At 34.8% G+C, this 20,766-nt stretch overlaps 2 protein-coding genes across 5 annotated transcripts; one reads left to right on the forward strand and one right to left on the reverse strand.

The window, feature by feature from the left end:
- Window positions 1–1,196: 1,196 nt before the first annotated feature.
- On the reverse strand, window positions 1,197–5,759 carry LOC125189181 (calmodulin-binding receptor-like cytoplasmic kinase 3). 3 transcript variants are annotated; one of them, XM_048086439.1, is made up of 8 exons: window positions 5,548–5,759; window positions 4,568–5,013; window positions 4,200–4,448; window positions 3,164–3,447; window positions 2,243–2,408; window positions 2,070–2,159; window positions 1,603–1,898; window positions 1,197–1,479 (listed from the first exon to the last, which is right to left on the reverse strand). In XM_048086439.1, the coding sequence occupies exons 2-8, from the start codon at window positions 4,815–4,817 to the stop codon at window positions 1,270–1,272; spliced, it is 1,545 nt and encodes a 514-aa protein (XP_047942396.1). In that variant the 5' UTR covers window positions 4,818–5,013; window positions 5,548–5,759; the 3' UTR covers window positions 1,197–1,269. The 3 variants fall into 3 exon arrangements, with proteins under 3 accessions (XP_047942396.1, XP_047942394.1, XP_047942395.1); XM_048086437.1 differs by having other exon boundaries at window positions 4,568–5,016; XM_048086438.1 differs by lacking the exon at window positions 5,548–5,759 and adding an exon at window positions 5,352–5,518 and having other exon boundaries at window positions 4,568–5,016.
- Window positions 5,760–9,985: 4,226 nt separating this feature from the next.
- On the forward strand, window positions 9,986–17,340 carry LOC125188736 (probable sucrose-phosphate synthase 1). 2 transcript variants are annotated; one of them, XM_048085762.1, is made up of 13 exons: window positions 9,986–10,355; window positions 10,444–10,533; window positions 11,484–11,725; window positions 12,003–12,066; window positions 12,153–12,851; window positions 13,492–13,605; window positions 13,763–13,894; window positions 13,980–14,156; window positions 15,064–15,117; window positions 15,199–15,261; window positions 15,363–16,292; window positions 16,468–16,595; window positions 16,919–17,340. In XM_048085762.1, the coding sequence occupies exons 1-13, from the start codon at window positions 10,173–10,175 to the stop codon at window positions 17,193–17,195; spliced, it is 3,153 nt and encodes a 1,050-aa protein (XP_047941719.1). In that variant the 5' UTR covers window positions 9,986–10,172; the 3' UTR covers window positions 17,196–17,340. The 2 variants fall into 2 exon arrangements, with proteins under 2 accessions (XP_047941719.1, XP_047941720.1); XM_048085763.1 differs by lacking the exons at window positions 9,986–10,355; window positions 10,444–10,533 and having other exon boundaries at window positions 11,599–11,725; window positions 11,993–12,066.
- Window positions 17,341–20,766: the final 3,426 nt, after the last annotated feature.

Consider the following 20,766-nt stretch of genomic DNA (forward strand, 5'->3'; position numbering starts at 1 on the left):
CGATAAGTCGGCGATATCCGGCGAAAAATCGCCGGATTATCGCCGTCGCCATTGGGAGTGCTCTTATATATGACGTGGCAAATATTCTAGTTAGTCACATTTTTTAATTTCAGCACCCAAATCACGTAAATAAATCTAAACAGAACATTTAGGCCATGCTTGATATAATAGAATGAAATGAGGATAAAATGAAATGGATGGTTAGAATGGAACGAAGATATGAATGAAATATTAATTTTTTTGGATTTTCTTTGCATTTTCGTCTTCACTCATTCATTCCATCACACCAAATAAATAAATAGAATGGAAGTAGGAATCACATTCTATTCCACCATTCCATTCCATCATACGCAGGTGCGAGACAATTGAAAAAATATTAAAATTAAATATAATATGACAATTTACCCTACACATTTTTTAACATGGTCCACCTTATTTATATATCGTTTTTCTGCTTCTAATTTGTATTCCCTATTTAATACTGTACTAGTAACAATCAACAATAATTGTGTTTTCACTTCATCATATTTTACTTATTTTATCATATCTTTGCCCACCCCACTCTGAAAATTACCTCGTTCACATATGGCCAGATTAACTTTTATTTTACTATGTCCTTGTATCTATTGTTTGTGTTTCAATAAATTCCTTTTAACGCTAAAATATAGCTGCGTATGTGAATAGGGATCCAAAGATGTTTGCCCTAGAAAATAGTAGTATGCCAATAAAAAATAGTCTCATTTATGAATGCCGCATGTTTTAATGAGAATTTAGTAAAATAATAGATAAGGAGAAAAATTAGGTAAAATAGGAAAGATAGGAAGAAAAAATGGATAAATATGAGAGAGGAAAAAAGGTGAGAAAATACGAGAAAGAAACTTTCCATTTTTAAAAATTGAACTAAAAATGGCAAAATGATACAGAGGGAGTAGTAGTAGTAACTAGATTCAATCAACCTATTTGTAAATCAGTCACTGCATGACTTTTAACTAACTTGTCTTTATGAAAAATAATTAATAATCTATTTTCAAAATTTTAAATAATTAATATTTTCATTACCAAATCTGAAAATCTCATTCGGAGCAGGATAAACCACTAAACTTGACCAAACATATATCTATTAGCCTTCCATCAACAAACCTACAACATTATGAAATATGGAGAGAGCGAGAGAGAGCAGTTTATAAGGGCAAGTGTGAATAAAAATCGGTATAAGAAATAATAATAGTGGTTGAGCAGGAACATGAAAAGCATCCACCACAACTTAGTTCACTCTCTCCTCTCACTCTTGAAGTAGTCTATTCTAATCCCCCACAACTGCTCTCCCACGGCTTTCATATCCGGCCGGTCTGCTCTCGTTGGCGCCACGCAATGTATCGCCAAACCAAACATCTTCGCCAAGATCTCCTTATCTATCTTCTCATGCATCAGAGGATCCACCATCTCCCAAAATCTCCCTTCGTTGTACTTGCGAAAAACCTGCATCACCAACCATGTCATGCTCGCAAATGGAACGGGCGTAAACCTTGTCTGCATCCCCAAAATAAGTGTTCCGCAGAAGAATAAAAGAACAGACTAGTGCCGATACAAACATAAACTTACCCATTTCACCGTCACCCTCTCATCCGGCACTCTCTTGAGGTCCACAGGCCTACGCCCAGTTAATATCTCTATAAGCAGTATCCCGAATGAGTACACATCGCTCTTTGTTGTGAGTTGATACGTCTTCATATACTCGGGATCAAGGTAACCCACTGTCCCCTTTACTTTGGTCGATACGTGAGTTTTGTCCGCGTCGTCACCCAGCTTAGCAAATCCAAAATCTGCGACTTTGGCTCTCAAGCTCTCTGTCAGCAGAATGTTCGAAGACTTAACGTCCCTGTGGATTATCTGCTTCTCTGCAAAATTGTTAGCATCATCAGACATCGATACCTCCACAAAATCAAATGAACTAGATACTAAAGCAAGCACAAACTAACAGCAACAATACATGAATCAAGGCACGTGTAAATCGAAATGAACTCAGCTTTGAAGCTGCTAAATCTAGTCCATAGAATTGGAGCTGTTACCGGCATATAGATGGAGATACGTTAGGCCATGAGCAACATCGATGGCAATCTCGAGACGCTGATTGAAATCCAATATCTTTCCCTTGTTCCCTAACAGAAACATTGGCCAAACATTATGTATTTAACATTACCTAAGAAAATAATTGGTATTTTCCCAAGTCTAGAGGCTTTACCATCTAAATATTCCCTAAGGGTACCGTTGGGCACATACTCTGTGATGATCAGACGTTCATTTCCTTTCTCAAGATAACCTAGGAGCTTCACTAGGTTGCGATGCTCAATTTTAGCCAGAAGTTCGACTTCACTTCGGAACTCAGTCCTCAGGGCTTCAAAATGTTCCTGCGCTCATTCCCCACAACAAAAACTAAATATATTGACCAAAACAAGCATTAGTGCATAACATGGGCTCATAACAGGGAAATTTATGATTACTAACATTTGCTCATGATAGGGACGCAGTAGAATAGTCGTATAAATTAGATACTACTATTTCTCTAGCAGGTATTGAGTCGTTTATTAAGTTGTTAGGTTATATTATTGAGTCAAGCCTGTGAGCATATGATCCTAGGGAAGTTTTTCTTATTTATAGGGCTATGTTTCTTACATTTCATTCATTTTAGAGTTCAGCAAATACACGGTGGCCTCTTTGGAGTAATTCAGAGCTCATTTCAGTTACCAATTTATTGTTATTAAAATCAACAAAACTCCACTTTATTTTATCCAATCGCATTAGTTCAAAATAAGATTTACCATCTCATGAGTTCTAAAACAATTCCCGACCTCATAAGTTCTAACTTATATGACAGTTCGAAAAAATGAGAGCTTAAAATATCTCGTGCATAATCTTAGGCAAGAAAGAGAGTCAAAATTCTTATCATAGAAGTTAGCAGAATCACCAAAATGCGTATCTGTTTATGTACATGCAGAAAGACTTCTTTCTTTATTTTTGTAGTTCAGTACTTCAATCCAATGTGAACACAGCAATCAATTTAAGAAATTTCACTAACAATCAGAGCCACGTGTAGTTATCAGTAAACACAAAGCTAAGGTAGCATGAACTGCACATTTAACGCAAAAAAAAAATGATCTGATACCTTTCTTGCTCGTTTGATAGCAACAACCTGGCCATCTGGTAGTTCACCCTTGTACACAGTCCCATACCCTCCTTCACCTATTTGTAAGGAAGAAGAAAAATTTTGGGTCGCCTTCATAACTTGGTGCATATTCATATGAACAGATCCAAGCCTATTGAGTTTCGGTGACATTGAAAATCTTGAAGGACTTGGGGGAACTCTCAAGGGACTTGGCGGCACTCTCTGTGGGCTTCCGATAAACTTCTCAAGTATAGGATTCATTTCTAAAGATGAAACTGAATCAGCTGCAAGAACAGTGCCAATGTCAGTATAAGCAAATCCTTGCAATTTAGATATGAACAGATGCAAGTTCCAATGTGATATACAAAATCTGGAACAGCATATGCATATTTTGTGCAAGATAGATGACAAGATAATCATCAAATTACAGACTAACGAGTCAAGAAACATAATTATGGGCTCATCAAATCAAGGACATCAAATTTCAGGGCTTAATGCAAAACAAGGTGTGTAAATAGCTGTGCAAATTAAACTCCCAACATAAAGAAAAGCTGACAAAATAAGTATAGAATACCATTCCGGTAGACACAGTTAATGCAAAAGAGAAAGGTATGGGATAAAAACTTCCAGATTCTACCCTATGCACGGGTTTGCAACAGTTCAATACTCAGAAACTAGACCTGGAAAAAGTTTCAACAAAGTTCACATGTCAAAAATCGTAGATGCACTGATTGTTTATGTACGAATCCGTGGGTGGTTAAGTGTGCTTCCACTATGATACTCTCAGATAGAGACGTGGTAGAAAACCATACATGATTTTACTTTAGTAAATCAGTTATGAGAGTGCATGATGAAGTGAATCCACCAAACTCAATTATTCTGAAAAGATAGCTTAAGGTTTAAGTTCAACCAAACATAGTTCCGACCTATGCTTATCAAAAGAAAATGAAACTGGCAACAACCAACGTCCAAAAGAAACCAAAAAAACAATTGATAAAATTGCAAACATTGGAACAGAGTTGGTGATGTAACTCACTTGAAATTGGTTCCTTGGATAGAACAGTATGATCAGTATCCTTTTTCCTTGCTTGAAAACACGGACAGATCAAAGTACAACACAGAAGAAAGAAAGCCGGCACTGCCATGGCTAGCACTTTTGGTTTTAATAGAGGATTATCATACTTCTCCTTCCTACCCAAAGTTGTTTTATCAGAATCAATCTCACTATATCCATCTCTAACAACAGTGTGGAGGGATTTTCTACCAGACAGCAAATGCAGTTTCTCTGCAAGATACATGATCAAAAAAGTATTAATAGTATAAAAACAAAATCTAGGTGACTAAAGCATAAACCTCTTTTATAATGAAAAGCCGCAAATATGATATAGATAAGTTTGATGGTACCTAATGACTGGCAGTACTTATCTCTGACATTTTCATGAACAAAGCATTGTCTCTCACGATACTCGAGCATAGCCTTACAAAATAAATACCTATCTACCAATTTTCCGTCAATATAGAAGAGTTGGCTATTAGGATCATCCGAGTTAGTAACATGGTACTTTCCACAACCCGTTTCATGCTCCAGCGACCCAGAGGCAGCTGTTAACGTAGATCCCACGAGCAAGCACAATGTTAGCAAAACTAGTTTCATTTCCTTTGGAAGGGCAGACCAGAATTCTCTAAACAATGAATGTCCACAGCAACACCCAAGCCTAGCTACAGCTTAGCTAGGGAAGTAGTCGAAACAGATGGAGCCATAAGTTCAGTTGCAAAATTAAAACCGAATCTCCATTCAAGGTTCACAAAATCCTTTGCGGAAGCAGGCACAATCAGCCTGATACATCAAACTGCTGCAGAAACCAATAAACCAGACAAATAAGCACGGGTCAAAATTGCATATGCTTATTCCTTCACAATTTTCATGTACCAGTATAACATAAAGTTCCACTAAATACAAACCATAATCAATCAGCTAGAATCATAATTATAGTTTCAAAATCCAAATACTGGATAGAAACCATTAAACTATACAGAATTTCACGCACACAACAGATGATACCCAAAACCACCAATCAAGACTCCACCAGAAAATTAAGATTAGTCAAACCCACAAATAAACCAGACCCGAATCAGAGCACAAACCTTTGAAACCAAAGAAATCCAATCAAACAGAAACCACGCTTACCCGATTCAATATGCCAACCACACACAACTTTTTCCTCTTTAATTACACATAACTTGCAAAGCCCACATAAAATCACCCAATAAAGACTGCAACTTTATCGGAAACACATACTATTTCACTTCAAATTCCAAGACTGATAACAAACATTCTGAATTACTAAATAGGAAAACCATTTATTGAAGTCAAGGGATCAAACCTGATAAAAGGCGGCTGGTAGCAGAGATGCGATGGGTAATTTTATATACATATATACGCGTGTACACAAACGTACATCACTCTATGGCCAGTTTGAATATTATCTAATGATGATTGAAGTGATAATGTTAATGGGAGTTTACACAGACCGGCCGAAGGCGGATGGATCCCGGGAAATTGGTGGGCTCCAATTTGCGTGGACATTATTTTTATTTTCTTATTATGGTCTTGAAAATTCAGAGCTTGATTGATGGCGTACACATCCAAATTTCTTGACTCGATGGTGGAGTTCTTGGTCAATGGTATAGTCTTTGCCAGCTAATTCATGGTGTATTAGCTCAATTTTGATGCCAATTTCATTTTATGCATGTTCAAAATCTATCAAGAATCAAGATCATCCAAAAATAGCTTATCAATGTTTTAGTTTTCTAGACCAGATAGGTTAATTTTATAGTACTAAATACCTCCGTCCACTAAAATTTGTCCCACTTTGACCCGACACGAGTTTTAAGAAATGTAATAAAAAGTGAGTTGAAAAAGTTAGTGGACTGTGGATCCTACTTTTATATATTAGTTTTATAATAAAATGTGAGTAGGAATGAGTTAGTGGAATATGAGGTCCACTGCCAAAAATGGTAAAAATGAAATGAGATAAATTTTGGGGGACGGACGGAAATAGAAAAATGGGACAAATTTTGGTGGACGGAGGTATTATCAAATTAGAGCACATTTATCATTACATTGATTATTAAATTTTAATTATTTTTATTTTTATTTTCATTTTGACGATTAAATGTCGTCCAACTATTTTTAATTTATTTAAACTTATGAACTTATACATATTATAAATTATCATAACAAAATTTTCTCATTCTTTTCAACCTGGAGACTGGCCTCGTCCGATTTCATCTTGCTTTGGTAAGAGTTCGCTTTTGATTAGCTCATTCATAAGGATCTGTCAACTAATTTGCCTGTAATTAGACAAGATTTTGGATCTTTACTGAGAGCTTCTCGATTCTTCATCGAGAAAAGTGTTTATGCTACTTCATATGGCAATTTACAAACACATACCCATATAATTGTAGGTGGTCTTCCAGGTGGGCACTCTGGTACTGGAGCGGATCTCCTACTCCACCTTTCCTACTACGTTCTCGCTCAGCTTGAAAGCTTAAGTTAACAATAACTTCGTCTTCTTTCGATGCCAATGCATGAGACAAATTGTAACACCCAAATTCATATGGTGTATATAGTGAAAATATATAATAAATAAATAAATAAATATAATAAAATTGAAGTATATATAGAGTCATGGGTATAAGGAAGAAGAGTAATTTTCTTGCATAAGGTTAAGGGCTTCATGGTCTTTTAGCGTTGAATCACGTATATAGATTTTTAAGTGTAAAAGCATACTTGGAGTTGCCATATTTTTCATAAATTGTATTGATCAATCAGTGAGGGCACTGTTCGTCTAAAAGTCGACACAAACGTTATGTAGGATCATATTATCAATCAAGTTCGGATGACTCTTCACGTACCATGTAACCTTAAAATTATTGAGGTATCTTATAATCTTCGGGGATCTTCTTCGATCCTCTACTACTCTTGCGCACATACATTGATTCTGTTTTGAAGATTATGTCTCTCGATGGAATCATGCGATTAGGATCAGTGTGTATATATTTTTACTTGGATTTGGGTTTATCATAGCCTCATAGGCACTAAACCAAACACCTATGATATAATGTGTTATTAGGATTCAACCCCATTAATCAATGTTAAATGGATGGCATTGTCTGCGTTGACCGGACTATTATCCAGAAATATTTTTGAGACTATCATTTGGTTGTCAGACCGCATGACATTTCTTTTAAATGGGTTTGGGCTTAGTTCACTAAACTTTTGGTCCATTAATGATTGCTAGTAAATATAAATTCATATTTTATCTATTGATTTTAAGAGTATACCTGCTATATTTGATTAATTTTACTCTGTTATTCTCCATTTGTAGTCTTTTCCTATAGAACATGGAGTATTAGTTCAATGTAATTATTTTTTTTCTAATAGACCATTATATTGTGGAGTATTTGAATTTATGTATTTTATCTTAACCATTATGCTGTGGAGTATTTCAAATATACCATTTGTAGTCTTTTCTAATAAAACATACTAGTAGAGTACTAGTTAACTGTAATTATTTATCTTTTGAATGGGCTTGGGCTTGGGCTTGTTTGGTGAACTTTTGACCCAATATGTTTCTTACCTTTTCTACAGTCAGTATTCTGTATGTTGCCTTTATATAAAGTTCTCTAATTATAAATTAAGCTACCAAATAGTATTATATAGTGAATCTCTAACTTGATATCGCCACAGTTATAGATACATATAGAATCAAATTGGATAAACAATTCAGCATGTTCATTTCTTTTATATTCATGATGATCTATATTAATTATATAAACTTAGAAAAATGATAATTTTCCCTATAAACTTCACCGCATTGAATTGAACCACTGAATTTTGTTGAAGTAAAAGTATAATCGAGTACGCCAAATTTAGGTGGTTCAATCATTAATATATGACTTTTGAATGATAAGGTATTTTCATTTGTTTTTTTTATCTGACCCTCTTTCTTTATCATAATCTAGGAACGCCACAGTCTAGTCATGTAAATGAAGTGGCTAAATTATTAAAAGCCCACTGTTTATAAGATCTTCTAACTCAATAATACTGTCATGTCTTCTAACTCAATAATACTGTCATGTCTTATACACACGTCAACTGTGATATTTCGATTAAAAATAAATCGGGTACTCGTTCCGTTTCTTCATAGTTGAGGCGGTACTTTTCGGTACGGAGTTTTAGAAATGAATGTTGGTTGTGTTAAATAAATAGATAAAAAAATAAGAGAGAGGAAAAGGTAGTGAGAATAAAATATAAAGTGAATAAAGTAAAGAGAGTAAAGTAAGAAAGAGGAAAAATGTTACCATATAAGGAAACGACTCAACTATGAAGAAACTTCCTAAATTAGTCAAACGATTCAACTATGAAGAAACTTCCTAAATTAGTAAAACGACTCAACTATAAAGAAACTTCTTAAATTAATAAAATGACTTAACTATGAAGAAACGGAGGGAGTACCACTTAGACGTCAATAAGGTAACGTGAAATTTTCGTATACATGATTGACATGACAAATGAATAAGTGTAGGTATCACCATTTTGTCAAAATTTTACGTGTGGATGTAATCAAATCATGTTTTTTTAATTATTATTATACTCCATTTATTAAACGATATAAGTCTTTTTAACTTATTCATTTACTATATTTATAATTTTAATATATAACTAATACATCAAATTATTAATATAACTTTATTTTAGTTGTACAAAATTTGGTTGTTTATCATTGCTCTTTTTAAAATGAAATTAATTTTCAATCATGGTTTAGATTTTAGCATTTCGTACTTGGAATTTCAGTCCACAATTATGATAATAGTATTAAACCATAATTTGTTTGAAGTACTTCTCTCTACAACAAGTTTGCCAAACACAAACAATGTCGACACATGTTAGATATTGATTGGTTAAGATTAGAACGAACACATTAGTGCCACCTTGGCAAAATTGAAAGAAAGTGAATTGGAAAAGGATGGAACGTAGTTGTTGAAAATGTTAGAACGTGTCGCTCTCATGCATGTGTCCATCACTTTTGGTCGTCATGTGATTTATGTCTCTTTGCTTTTCTAGAATAATTAATGATTTTACTAAACTTGATTTTGCCGAGATAAAAATGAAAACAGTTGGAAAATGGTTATAAGTGGGTACTATCATTTTAAATTGCCAATTATATACTTTAATAAGATCCAACTATTGTTCGTTAATCAATTATGTATCGGATTATTGAAAATTATGCCAATTTATTCAACGATAATTTTTTTACAATCATCTTGAATTTTATGTGGACATACATGTGTTAGAGTGACTTTTCTAATTCTTTTTGAGTTCATTTTTTCGTACTATAGATTAGTAAAAAAATTAGGCACCGAAGTGACGTGATTTTGAATTTATGTGGCATTAAGAAAAAGAGTGTGTTAATCAGTTATAGTATTAAAATAAATACTAATAAAATACTTAATGGTTTTCGAGGGTCACACAATCCACACATCTAAAAAAAATAGTAATATGAACATTATAAAAAGGAAATTGATGACTGTTGATATATTTTGAAATGTGTCAATCAACCTTAGAAAGCCGACCAATATGACTGCACTTTCAGTGGACAAAAACACGTTGCTTTCTCTTATTTCCAAATATAGCTATGCATTTTCGTATAATCATAAAATTCAGCTTTAATACTAAAAGCAGTAATAAAATAAAATTAAACTAAGTTAGTTTCCACTTTAAAGAATTTATACGCAAACTTACATAATGTATAATCCCTAACAACCGAGTCATCTCTCTTTCAATATTCCCAGAATCTTTCACTTTCTCTCTCTACAATTTATATTTATTTGAATTTGAGTCAGTCACCACCTCCAGAAACATCTTCCTCCCCCATCTCTCTTTACACTGATCAACATCATCATTCATCAATTCCGAAAACAGAACAGAAGAAGTGATAGATCGATGGCGGGGAATGATTGGATAAACAGCTACTTGGAAGCGATCCTAGATGTTGGCCCCGGGATCGACGAAGCGAAGTCGTCTCTGCTGCTGCGGGAGAGGGGGAGGTTCAGCCCTACCAGATACTTCGTCGAGGAGGTCATTACCGGATTCGATGAGACCGACTTCCACCGCACATGGCTCCGAGTATGTTACTACTAATTCTCACTGCCATTTTCCTCTCCGCTCTGCAAATGTGTATATGCGTCTCTGAATGTGCGGATTTGATTTGTAGGCGCAGGCGACGCGGAGTCCGCAGGAGAGGAATACGAGGCTCGAGAACATGTGCTGGCGGATTTGGAATTTGGCTCGCCAGAAAAAGCAGGTCCTTTTTTTTTCTTTTTCTTTTTTTCTTTCCTTTTTCTAATTTCAATAATGAATTAATGTTGATTAGGAGCTATTTACGGTGATCACTTTTTTTTTTCTTCCTGTTTATGGAAGCATGAATGATGTTTTTTTTTCCTGTATAATTTTTGTTTGGAACCATGAAATCGATGCTAAATCTGTAGTAATGCAAGCTAGTTAGTTCAAAATTGTTAGCTATTTAGTTCGGTGCTGCTTAATATCATAGTGAAATAAAAGTATGATTAGCTATACTGTACACTAAGAGAGCAATGCAAGTATGAAGGTAATCAAAGCCGAGTTCAGTTGCAATGCTAGTGTCCATGTGGAATAAATTGGAAAAAGCTCTGTCTATTTATTTCATGTGCCATGGTTAGCATGCTTCAACATTACTATTTTAGCTTCTTGTTCAAAAGATCATTGTGACCAAGTACGGTAGCTTCATATCATTATTGTCTCCGAATGTTGCTGTGAAATAGGCGATCACTGACTGGAAATACTATAGAATCAAACTGCTATGGCTGCTATTTTTTGCAGGATTACTACGATATATGTCTTGGACATTAATTATCTGTGTTTACATATTTGTTTATTGTAGTTGGATCCTGAAACTTATAACCGGGCGTTTTACTTACTACAAACAGTTAACAGACTAAAGTACGGGGTGGTGAATTATCTCAATTGTAGTGTAGTTTCTTAGATGCTCCATAATCAATACTTGATGATTTCTGGAAATTTTCTCCCCATTAGGTTTATTTGTTCTTAGCAGTTATGCGAATTATTTTCATGTTTGCTTAGAAGTCAAATATTGGGCATAATCATGCCAAACAGATATAGGCGTGGATCTGTTCAACACTAGTAGATACTCTTCTCTTATAAGGCCAAATTTGATGTTGTGCATAAAAACCGTCTAAAAGTAATTATTGTTTTTAGCTCGAAGGGGAGGAGGCACAGAGAAGGAACAAACGGCGGCTTGAGCGAGAACGAGGTCGGAGAGAAGCAGTTGCTGATATGTCTGAGGACCTATCTGAGGGAGAGAAAGGGGATGTAGTTAGTGACCTTTCATCTCATGGTGAAACCAATAAAGCCCGGCTGCCTAGAATCAGTTCAGTTGAAACCATGGAGGCCTGGGCTAGTCAACAGAAGGGGAAAAAGTTATACATTGTTTTGATTAGGTATGGTTTATATTTTCTATTGGGATGAGAATGATTAATATAAATGTTATCATGTGTTGAGTAACTTGTTCGGCTCTCATGCTCTCCAGTTCAATTATCCAGTGTAAAGTTCAACAAAAACTATTACTACCATTTTTTGAGTCAGCAAAACTATTGACTGAGAGCTTTCTGAGTTTTGGGGCATGCAAGTTTCATTTATCTGATGCCTTAATCAAATTATTGTAGAAATTAATTTTGTACTTAGTTGCATGCTTTCTTGACAACTAGACTCTTGCAGCCTTCATGGCTTGATACGTGGTGAAAACATGGAGCTTGGCCGTGATTCTGATACTGGTGGCCAGGTACGGCTGATCCTGCTGAACTTGTTCTCATTGATATTTGTTGAAGTTCTGTCTGTAAGGATGATTATCTTCAATGTTTCCTTCAGGTAAAGTATGTTGTTGAACTGGCAAGAGCTCTAGGTTCAATGCCAGGTGTATATCGCGTTGATCTACTAACTAGACAATTATCATCACCTGAAGTAGACTGGAGTTACGGTGAACCCACGGAGATGCTGCCACCACGAAATTCTGAGGGTTTGATGGATGAGATGGGAGAGAGTAGTGGTGCTTATATAGTTCGCGTCCCTTTTGGGCCAAAAGATAAATATATACAAAAAGAGCTACTATGGCCATACATCCCTGAATTTGTAGATGGTGCTCTTAACCATATTATTCAGATGTCAAAAGTTCTCGGTGAACAAATTGGAAATGGACATCCAGTTTGGCCTGTAGCTATCCATGGTCACTATGCAGATGCAGGTGACTCTGCTGCCCTTTTGTCTGGTGCCCTGAATGTTCCCATGCTTTTTACTGGTCATTCATTAGGCCGTGATAAACTGGAACAACTTCTGAGACAAGGCCGACTATCGAGGGATGAGATCAATTCTACTTATAAAATTATGCGAAGAATAGAGGCAGAAGAGTTATCCCTCGATGCCTCTGAAATAGTTATTACTAGCACCAGACAGGAGATAGAGGAGCAGTGGCGATTATATGATGGTTTTGACCCCATATTAGAGCGTAAGTTACGAGCCAGGATTAAGCGCAATGTGAACTGCTATGGAAGGTTCATGCCTCGCATGGTTGTAAGTACATTTTAGTATTTCGGAGATGAAGTTGACTAGATTTCAGCTATTTAATTTCATATGTTAGTGATTAAAGCTGAGAATTACTTAGTTCTGCAGCTTTGGTTGATTCATATTTCTTCTGGGAACATATTGCATAGGCTGTTGTATAAAGCTGCGAATGTGTTTGCTTGCTGGGTTTTACTTTGATTCAGATCTGCCACAGATCTATTGTGCACAACTCAATGTGGATTTCACTAACAAAACTGCCAGAGGCGTTTTTTGCATTCCTCTTTCCAAATGATTCCACCTCCAACTTCTTAAAAAAGAAAAGAAATTGCTTTCTTGCTTTAATCATTAAACATTCTGCAACGAAGTATCTTGCTTTCTGTTACTGATCTGAACTACATCATATGTCTCAATTTTGATGAAAATATTTCATACTCTAGTTTTGCTTCAGTCATGACAATTTTTAGAAACCAGTCTTTCCTTAAGCTTGAGAAAACTTCTAATGATTTATCTTGAATTTATTCCCCTTCATCATATGTTGCTATACTTTCAGAACTTCATCAATGAATTTAAAGATGTGTTTTCTGCACTGCAGTTGGAGGTATATGTTATTATTGGTTCTGTTACTCTGAGTGAATATATATTATTTCAGGTAATCCCACCTGGAATGGAATTTCATCACATTATTCCACATGATGGAGACATGGATGCGGAACCTGAACCAGACGAAGATGGAAAGTCTCCGGATCCACCAATCTGGACTGAGGTTAGACAGATAATCCATGCTCTAAACCAGTAGTATGCAAGACCTTTTCTACTGATTCTATTGCTAACTATATGTGATATATATTAACCCCTTTCCTTATAGTTGTTTCTAAGTTCTGGTAAGTACTCTGTTAATGTGGATTGTATCTTTGGGACAGATAATGCGTTTCTTTTCAAACCCAAGGAAGCCTATGATTCTTGCACTTGCCAGGCCAGATCCAAAGAAAAATCTGACAACCTTAGTGAAAGCATTTGGGGAGTGCAGACCTTTAAGGGAGCTTGCTAATCTTGTAAGTAACAAAAAATTGGATTGGTGAATGCTTTCTCATCTGATTACTACTCTCATGTTTACATTTACTAATTTTCTGTCTGCAGACCTTAATAATGGGAAGTCGTGATAATATTGATGAAATGCCAGGCCCAAATGCTTCTGTTCTTCTGTCAATTCTTAAGCTGATTGATAAGTACGATCTCTATGGGCAAGTAGCATATCCTAAACACCACAAGCAGTCAGATGTTGCTGACATATATCGTCTAGCAGCAAAGACCAAGGTACCCTCATATTGTTTGGTTTCGAGCTGATTACCCATGCTAAGCAAGCATTATTATTTATTAAAGTTGGTAGCTTTCAGATTCAGTGTTTTCAGTACTACTGGACTTAAAACTGATTTTTGAATTGCAACAAGTTTCTAATTCTTTTTTGTGCTTTTTAATAACTAATTTGACCTAATAGATTAGCCTTTCTTGGAGGTGTTTGTCATGAGTGAAATGCCTTTGTTCGAGATGCTGGGGATATCTCAAGTACTAGTTATTTTCCCCAAAGAAACAATAGCATATCAGAATGTTATCTAGATAACATCTTCCTATTTAGTATTTACTCAAAGCACATTCGAGAAATCCTGTGCAACTTTTTCTATACTGAATAACTAACTCAGCCCTTTAATGTGGATTCCTAGAAGTGGGGCAGATGTGTTTTTGATCTTTCTGCACTTGACTCGTCTGCAATCTCTAAAAACCATGGAATGATGTTACGGAATAAACTTTTACTCCTTATGGAACTGATAGAAGCTAGAAATTGTAACCTTTTATTAGAAGAGCCCGTATGTTCTGGTGCCTATTGGCTATGATGAACCGATGACTTGCTTGCATGAGCTGTATGGTTAGATTATGCCAGAGAGGGTGAAGGAAGTAATACTTGTCAGTATATGAAAAAGGTAACGTAAATAAATAAGTTGCCAAAAGATGCAAAAGAGTGGAAATTGAAATCTCAGTCTGGTCCTTCAATATGTTGAGTACTTTGGAGGTTTTGTTTTTCTCATGTCAGTGAAACTTCTCCTTAATGTTATGTTACAACCTGTGTGTTATCTATTCTCTTGTATTCCCTTGGTGCTTCCTGGAACACACAACTTTTCCTGGTATCCTTTAATTGGTTAAAGCCTAAGTGTATTACTTTTGACAGGGGGTTTTCATAAATCCGGCTTTTATCGAACCTTTTGGCCTTACACTGATTGAGGTATCCCTTGTAATTACGAATGTATTTAAGCCTTGACATATACAATTTTTCTGCTGGTTACGTATGTGATTTCTGTAACAGGCTGCAGCACATGGTTTACCTATTGTTGCAACAAAAAATGGTGGCCCTGTTGACATAGATAGGGTAATTTACTTTCTTCTGATAGTTCTCTTTCTATAAGTATTCATGGGACATAGTTTTTTTTTTGGAGATTATGTATAATTGGTTATGTTTATTGGTTGTAGGTACTGGACAACAGTATCCTTGTTGATCCCCATGATCAGCAAGCTATAGCCGATGCTCTTTTGAAGCTGGTTGCTGATAAGCATCTCTGGGCTAAATGTCGAGCAAATGGGTTGAAGAATATTCATCTTTTCTCATGGCCTGAACATTGTAAAACGTATCTCTCCAAAATCGCAAGTTGCAAACCAAGGAAACCTCGCTGGCTGCAGAACAAAAATGACGGCAGTGATGATGAAAGTTCTGAGTCAGATTCACCGAGTGACTCGTTGAGGGACATACATGACATATCATTGAACTTAAAATTCTCATTTGATGGAAGTAAGGACATCCGAGAAAATATTGATGGTTCCTTAGACTCCGGAGATCAAAGAAGCAAGATAGAAAATGCTATGCAAGCATGGTCGAAGGGTATGGCAAAGAGTGCTCAGAAATCTGGTTCTACTTCTGAAAAAGGAGATCAGAAGTTCCCTGCACTTAGGAGGAGGAAACACATTATTGTGATTGCTGTGGACTCTGATGCAAGTTCTGGTTTTGCTGAAACAGTTAGGAAGATCTTTGAGGTCTTAGAGACAGAAAGGACCGAAGGCTCAGTGGGGTTTATATTAGCAACATCACTCAACATTAGAGAAATACGTGCCTTTCTGGAATCCGAAGGACTGAAACCTACTGACTTTGACTCATTCATTTGCAACAGTGGTGGTGATCTTTACTATTCATCTCTTCATTCAGAAGACAGCCCGTTTGTTGTTGACTTATATTATCATTCACATATTGAGTACCGCTGGGGCGGTGAGGGTTTGAGAAAGACATTAGTACGTTGGGCAGCTTCTATAACCGATAAAAAAGGAGAGAAGGAAGAACACATTGTTGTTGAAGATGAAGAAACTTCAGCTGACTACTGCTACTCATTTAAAGTTCAGAAACCTGGAGTGGTAAAGTCCTCATTACTTCACACATTTAATCCTTTTAGAGTATTGAGGCCTATCACATTTCAAGCTTGAAATATTAGTTTTTATTTAGCATTTTTTTATTGGCTTGTTCTGCTTGCCTTACCTATGTATCAATGATTAGCATCATGTAACTTGATAACTTCTTCTTGTTTTGCAGATCCCTCCTGTGAGGGAGGTGAGAAAGCTGATGAGAATCCAGGCATTACGCTGTAATGTTATCTATTGTCAAAATGGAAGCAAGATAAACGTAGTCCCGGTCCTGGCGTCTCGTTCCCAAGCTCTAAGGTAACCATTAATTTCGATAAATTTTCTTGTCATGCCTTTTTATCCAAATATTGTGAGGCAGAATAATATCAGCCTAGGGGTGTAATCTCTTGCCTAAAGTTGAAAACTGATTAATATTTAAATGTCCCATTTTCATTTTGAGATGAAAAGACAGCATATTAACCTTTGGATTTGCATCCCAAATAAATAGTTTGATCAAAAGAGGTCATTATGATACATCCTTCGTGCATTACACATTTGAATATACGCATGCTCAATCTCATTCTCAATTAGTTAGTAAGGGAAATGAGACGGTAAATCATTATAGGGAACTTGTTGTTCAGGTATTTGTATCTCCGGTGGGGTATGGACTTGTCGAAAGTGGTGGTCTTTGTTGGGGAAAGTGGAGACACTGACTATGAAGGCTTGCTCGGCGGCATCCACAAGTCTGTCGTATTGAGTGGCGTCTGCAGCAGCGCTAGTAGCCTCCATGCCAATCGGAGCTACCCGCTTGCTGACGTTATATGCAATGACAGCCCCAATATCGTCCGGACTTCCCAAGGATGCAGCAGCTCAGATCTCCGTGCTCAAATGGAAGAACTAGGGCTCCTCAAGGGTTAGCTTCCTTTTCCATTGTATAACCTTTAAGTTCATGCACTGTAATACCATATGTTGTGTATGGGTTTGTTCCTTATGTATTTGATTACTTTTATGTAAAAAATTTTGGATGCTCTGATCAAATTAAAATAAAAGTTTATGATTTTTCTATACATGTATAAATTTTAACATAGCTCACCACCCACTAACACGTTGAACTTTTACAATGAAGCCCTTTTATTAAACCAGATCTAGCATGAAATAATGTGCCATATATATCTTTACGCAACTTTGCTAAGAAATCTATGTCTGTATTTATATATGGATGTATTAATAGGAAAATTCTTTTTATCGTAACACTATACCACCATAGACCATTAGATCTGAAGATCGTGTAATTCTCAATTTGTCATGTGACAACCTATTATAATTAAATTGAAACATGAAAAAACGCTGAAGGGCAAAATCGGTATTCTCTATTTTCAGTCTGTTATCAGATTGCAGTGTTACTATGTGAATATTGCAATGTTATGCGTATGCATCATCCGCAATAGTTTTTTTTTTTATTTTTTTTTTATTTTTTTTAATTTTAGCAGATTGCAGCGTTACTTTTTGAAGCAGTTATACGTATTGCAAAATTGTAAAATTTTGCTCCATTTTTTGGCCTGTTACAAGTTCAAAAATGAGGTGATTGTTGGAATTAATTTTCATAATTGAAAGGCATTGAACTGATGCTGAAAGTAAGCAATGAATATCGAATTTGCGTGTATATCCATTGAAATATAATTATATAAATATAAAATGATAAATATCATTTGAGGTATTCAAACAATTACTCTCTTCGGTTCATAGTAGTAAAGTCATTTTATCATTTTGACACGTTCCGTACTAGTAAAATTATTTACTTTATAGTAAAAGTCAACACATTTCTTCTTGCTTACTTTACTCCCTCTTTACTTTATTATCTCTTCATCTTTCTACCTTTTTCATATTTGACTTTATTCTTTCTTTACTTAACTCACGCAACACAATTTTTCTTAAATTGTGTGCTGAAAAGAAACGCTTTTACTATTATGGAACGAAAGAGAGTACAAAATTACAATACAATTACCTGTTTAAACAATAATAATATACTTCTTCCGTCCCAACTATGTTGATACGGAGCACTACAAAACTTTTGGGCATGGAGATTAATAAATTGCGTTGAAAAGTAGGAGAGATGAATAAAGTAGGAAAGTTAAAAAGAGAGTAAAGTAGGTGATAGAATAAAGTAAGATAATTTTATTTATTTTTTTTAAAAAAAGAAAATGAATACGGTACCAAGTTGGTTTTAGCTAAGAAAAATAGTAAATGCTAACCAAACTCCGGTACCACACAGGCCCTACGGAGAACGCAGGCATTGCTTCTTTTTATTATTGAGGTACTTGAGGTTGATGTTTCCCGTTAAATATGCAAACATATTAAATATGAGGTTGTTGGTTTCAATTATGCATAACATGTTTAGTGACTAGGGATGAAATTTGTGAGCTATACCCTATTGGTTTGAGAAAAAGAAAATCTAATTTTGGGGATTCCATTATATAATAATGTACATATTTTAATATCTTAATCTAATTTTTGAAGATTTTGGGTCGCATTAGGGTAATACTAATTTACATTAATAACTAATTAACTTTCAACACAAAGACATAAGTTTATCAATATAATAATATTGATAAATTTATATTTTTGTGTTAATATTTTTAACATACAAAATTGAAATTAGTTATTAGTTATACTATAAATTAGTTAGTATTTGATCACATACCAATTTTTGTATCTCTTAATCTCAATATAGTTGAAGCATTATTTGAACCTGAGATGTAAGGATAAAAGAGGGAGAATAATGTATTGGAGAAAATAAAGTACGAGATAGAATGTGAGAATAAAGTATGAGAGATAAAAAAAGTAAAGTATAAGTAAAAATAAAATATTTACTAAAAAAAGAAACCACGTTGGGATAATTCGATAAAGAATACCAATCAAATATATTAAAACAGAGGGAGTATATTACAGTTGAACGTGTTAACCGACCTCCACTTCAGTGTTTAATTAAATTCATATATTGATAGTTGGATTTGGAATTTGATAGCCTAGACTAAAATGTATACTAGATCTGTATTTAAATGCATATTCATGATGAAAATATTTTCGGTGACTGTAATTGTACACTTCTGCAGTTAAGACATAACCTATTTTATTATAGACAAAACAAGTAACAACCCCACAAATGCAGAATGCATAACCAAAAAAAAAGCTATTCTAAGAGCATCTAAAGTTTATTTTTACTTCGTAACTCGTAAGCATAACCTTAGATATTTCCTTATAATGATCTAGTATTTTTTCGTTCTATGTTCGGCATTTAAAATTAATTCTTTATTGATCATATAAATATGATTTGAGCATAACCTTAGATATTTCCTTATAATGATCTAGTAACTTTTCGTTCTAGGTTCTGCATTTAAAATTAATTCTTTATTGATCATATAAATATTATTTGAGCATATACAGGGGTGTATAAGATCTTCACACCACCTTAGTATTAAGCATCAAACAAATCACAGTCCTTGGATCCTTGGATTGGATGGTTGGATCAAAATAGCCGAGCTACATTAATTGACGAAAAATCTACATTATTAGTCGGTGTACATTATTAGAATGAAAATCAACATTATTAGACTATAATGCTACATTATTATCCGAGCTACATTAATTGACGAACAATCTACATTATTAAATGACACATACCATTAATCTAACCGTTAGATGGCAAAATCGTGGGCCTGAGATTCGGTTGAATGTTTGGACAATATTTGCATGTTGAAGAGCTCCTCATACATTGGTAGGAAGAGATTTGAATTATATACATTGGTAGGAAGAGATTTGAATTATGTCCAAAATTTTCCTTCCTACCAATGTATGAGGAGCTCTTCAAGATTAGAAGATGGTCGGACTACAAGCTTAGAATCAAGAATGCAATCAAAGATCAGTGAAGAGGTGACCTCCTTCTTGCCTTAAGTTTGTTGTTTTGTGCTTTGTTGTGCGGTTTTGCTTGTTGTAAGAGTTTGTTGTGTGTTTTCTGTGCTTTTTTTGAAGGATTGTGTGTCTTTGTTTGATTTTTTTTTTTTTGTTATAGTTTTACATTGGCATTAGGCTTATGATGCTTTAAATTGAGTTGTTTTGGTTTGCTTGCTCATCTCTTTAATTATATATAAAAAAAGGATTTAATTATATATTGATCATGCAATTTGCGATCATAGAATATTATATTAGACTCAAGTATTTCGGCTTTCAATCATACATATATAATCTTCCTTCAAATTTAAATCTATGTGATAATTCAGAAAAAATGTTAAAATTATGATAAACTAACGGACTATGTTTTAAAGTTGCGATATTGACCATACAGGACTAAACTTCTATGTTTTTTTTTTTTTTTTACAATTTGCCCTTTTTTATTCTAGCTGAATTTGTGTATAAATCCGATCACAAAAATACTAGATAAGTACAATTAAATTTAAAATTAGAAAATAGGTGTATTTAAACAGAGTGCCAT

Source organism: Salvia hispanica, chromosome 5 (genome assembly GCF_023119035.1).
Source record: "Salvia hispanica cultivar TCC Black 2014 chromosome 5, UniMelb_Shisp_WGS_1.0, whole genome shotgun sequence".
Classification (NCBI taxonomy): domain Eukaryota; kingdom Viridiplantae; phylum Streptophyta; class Magnoliopsida; order Lamiales; family Lamiaceae; genus Salvia; species Salvia hispanica.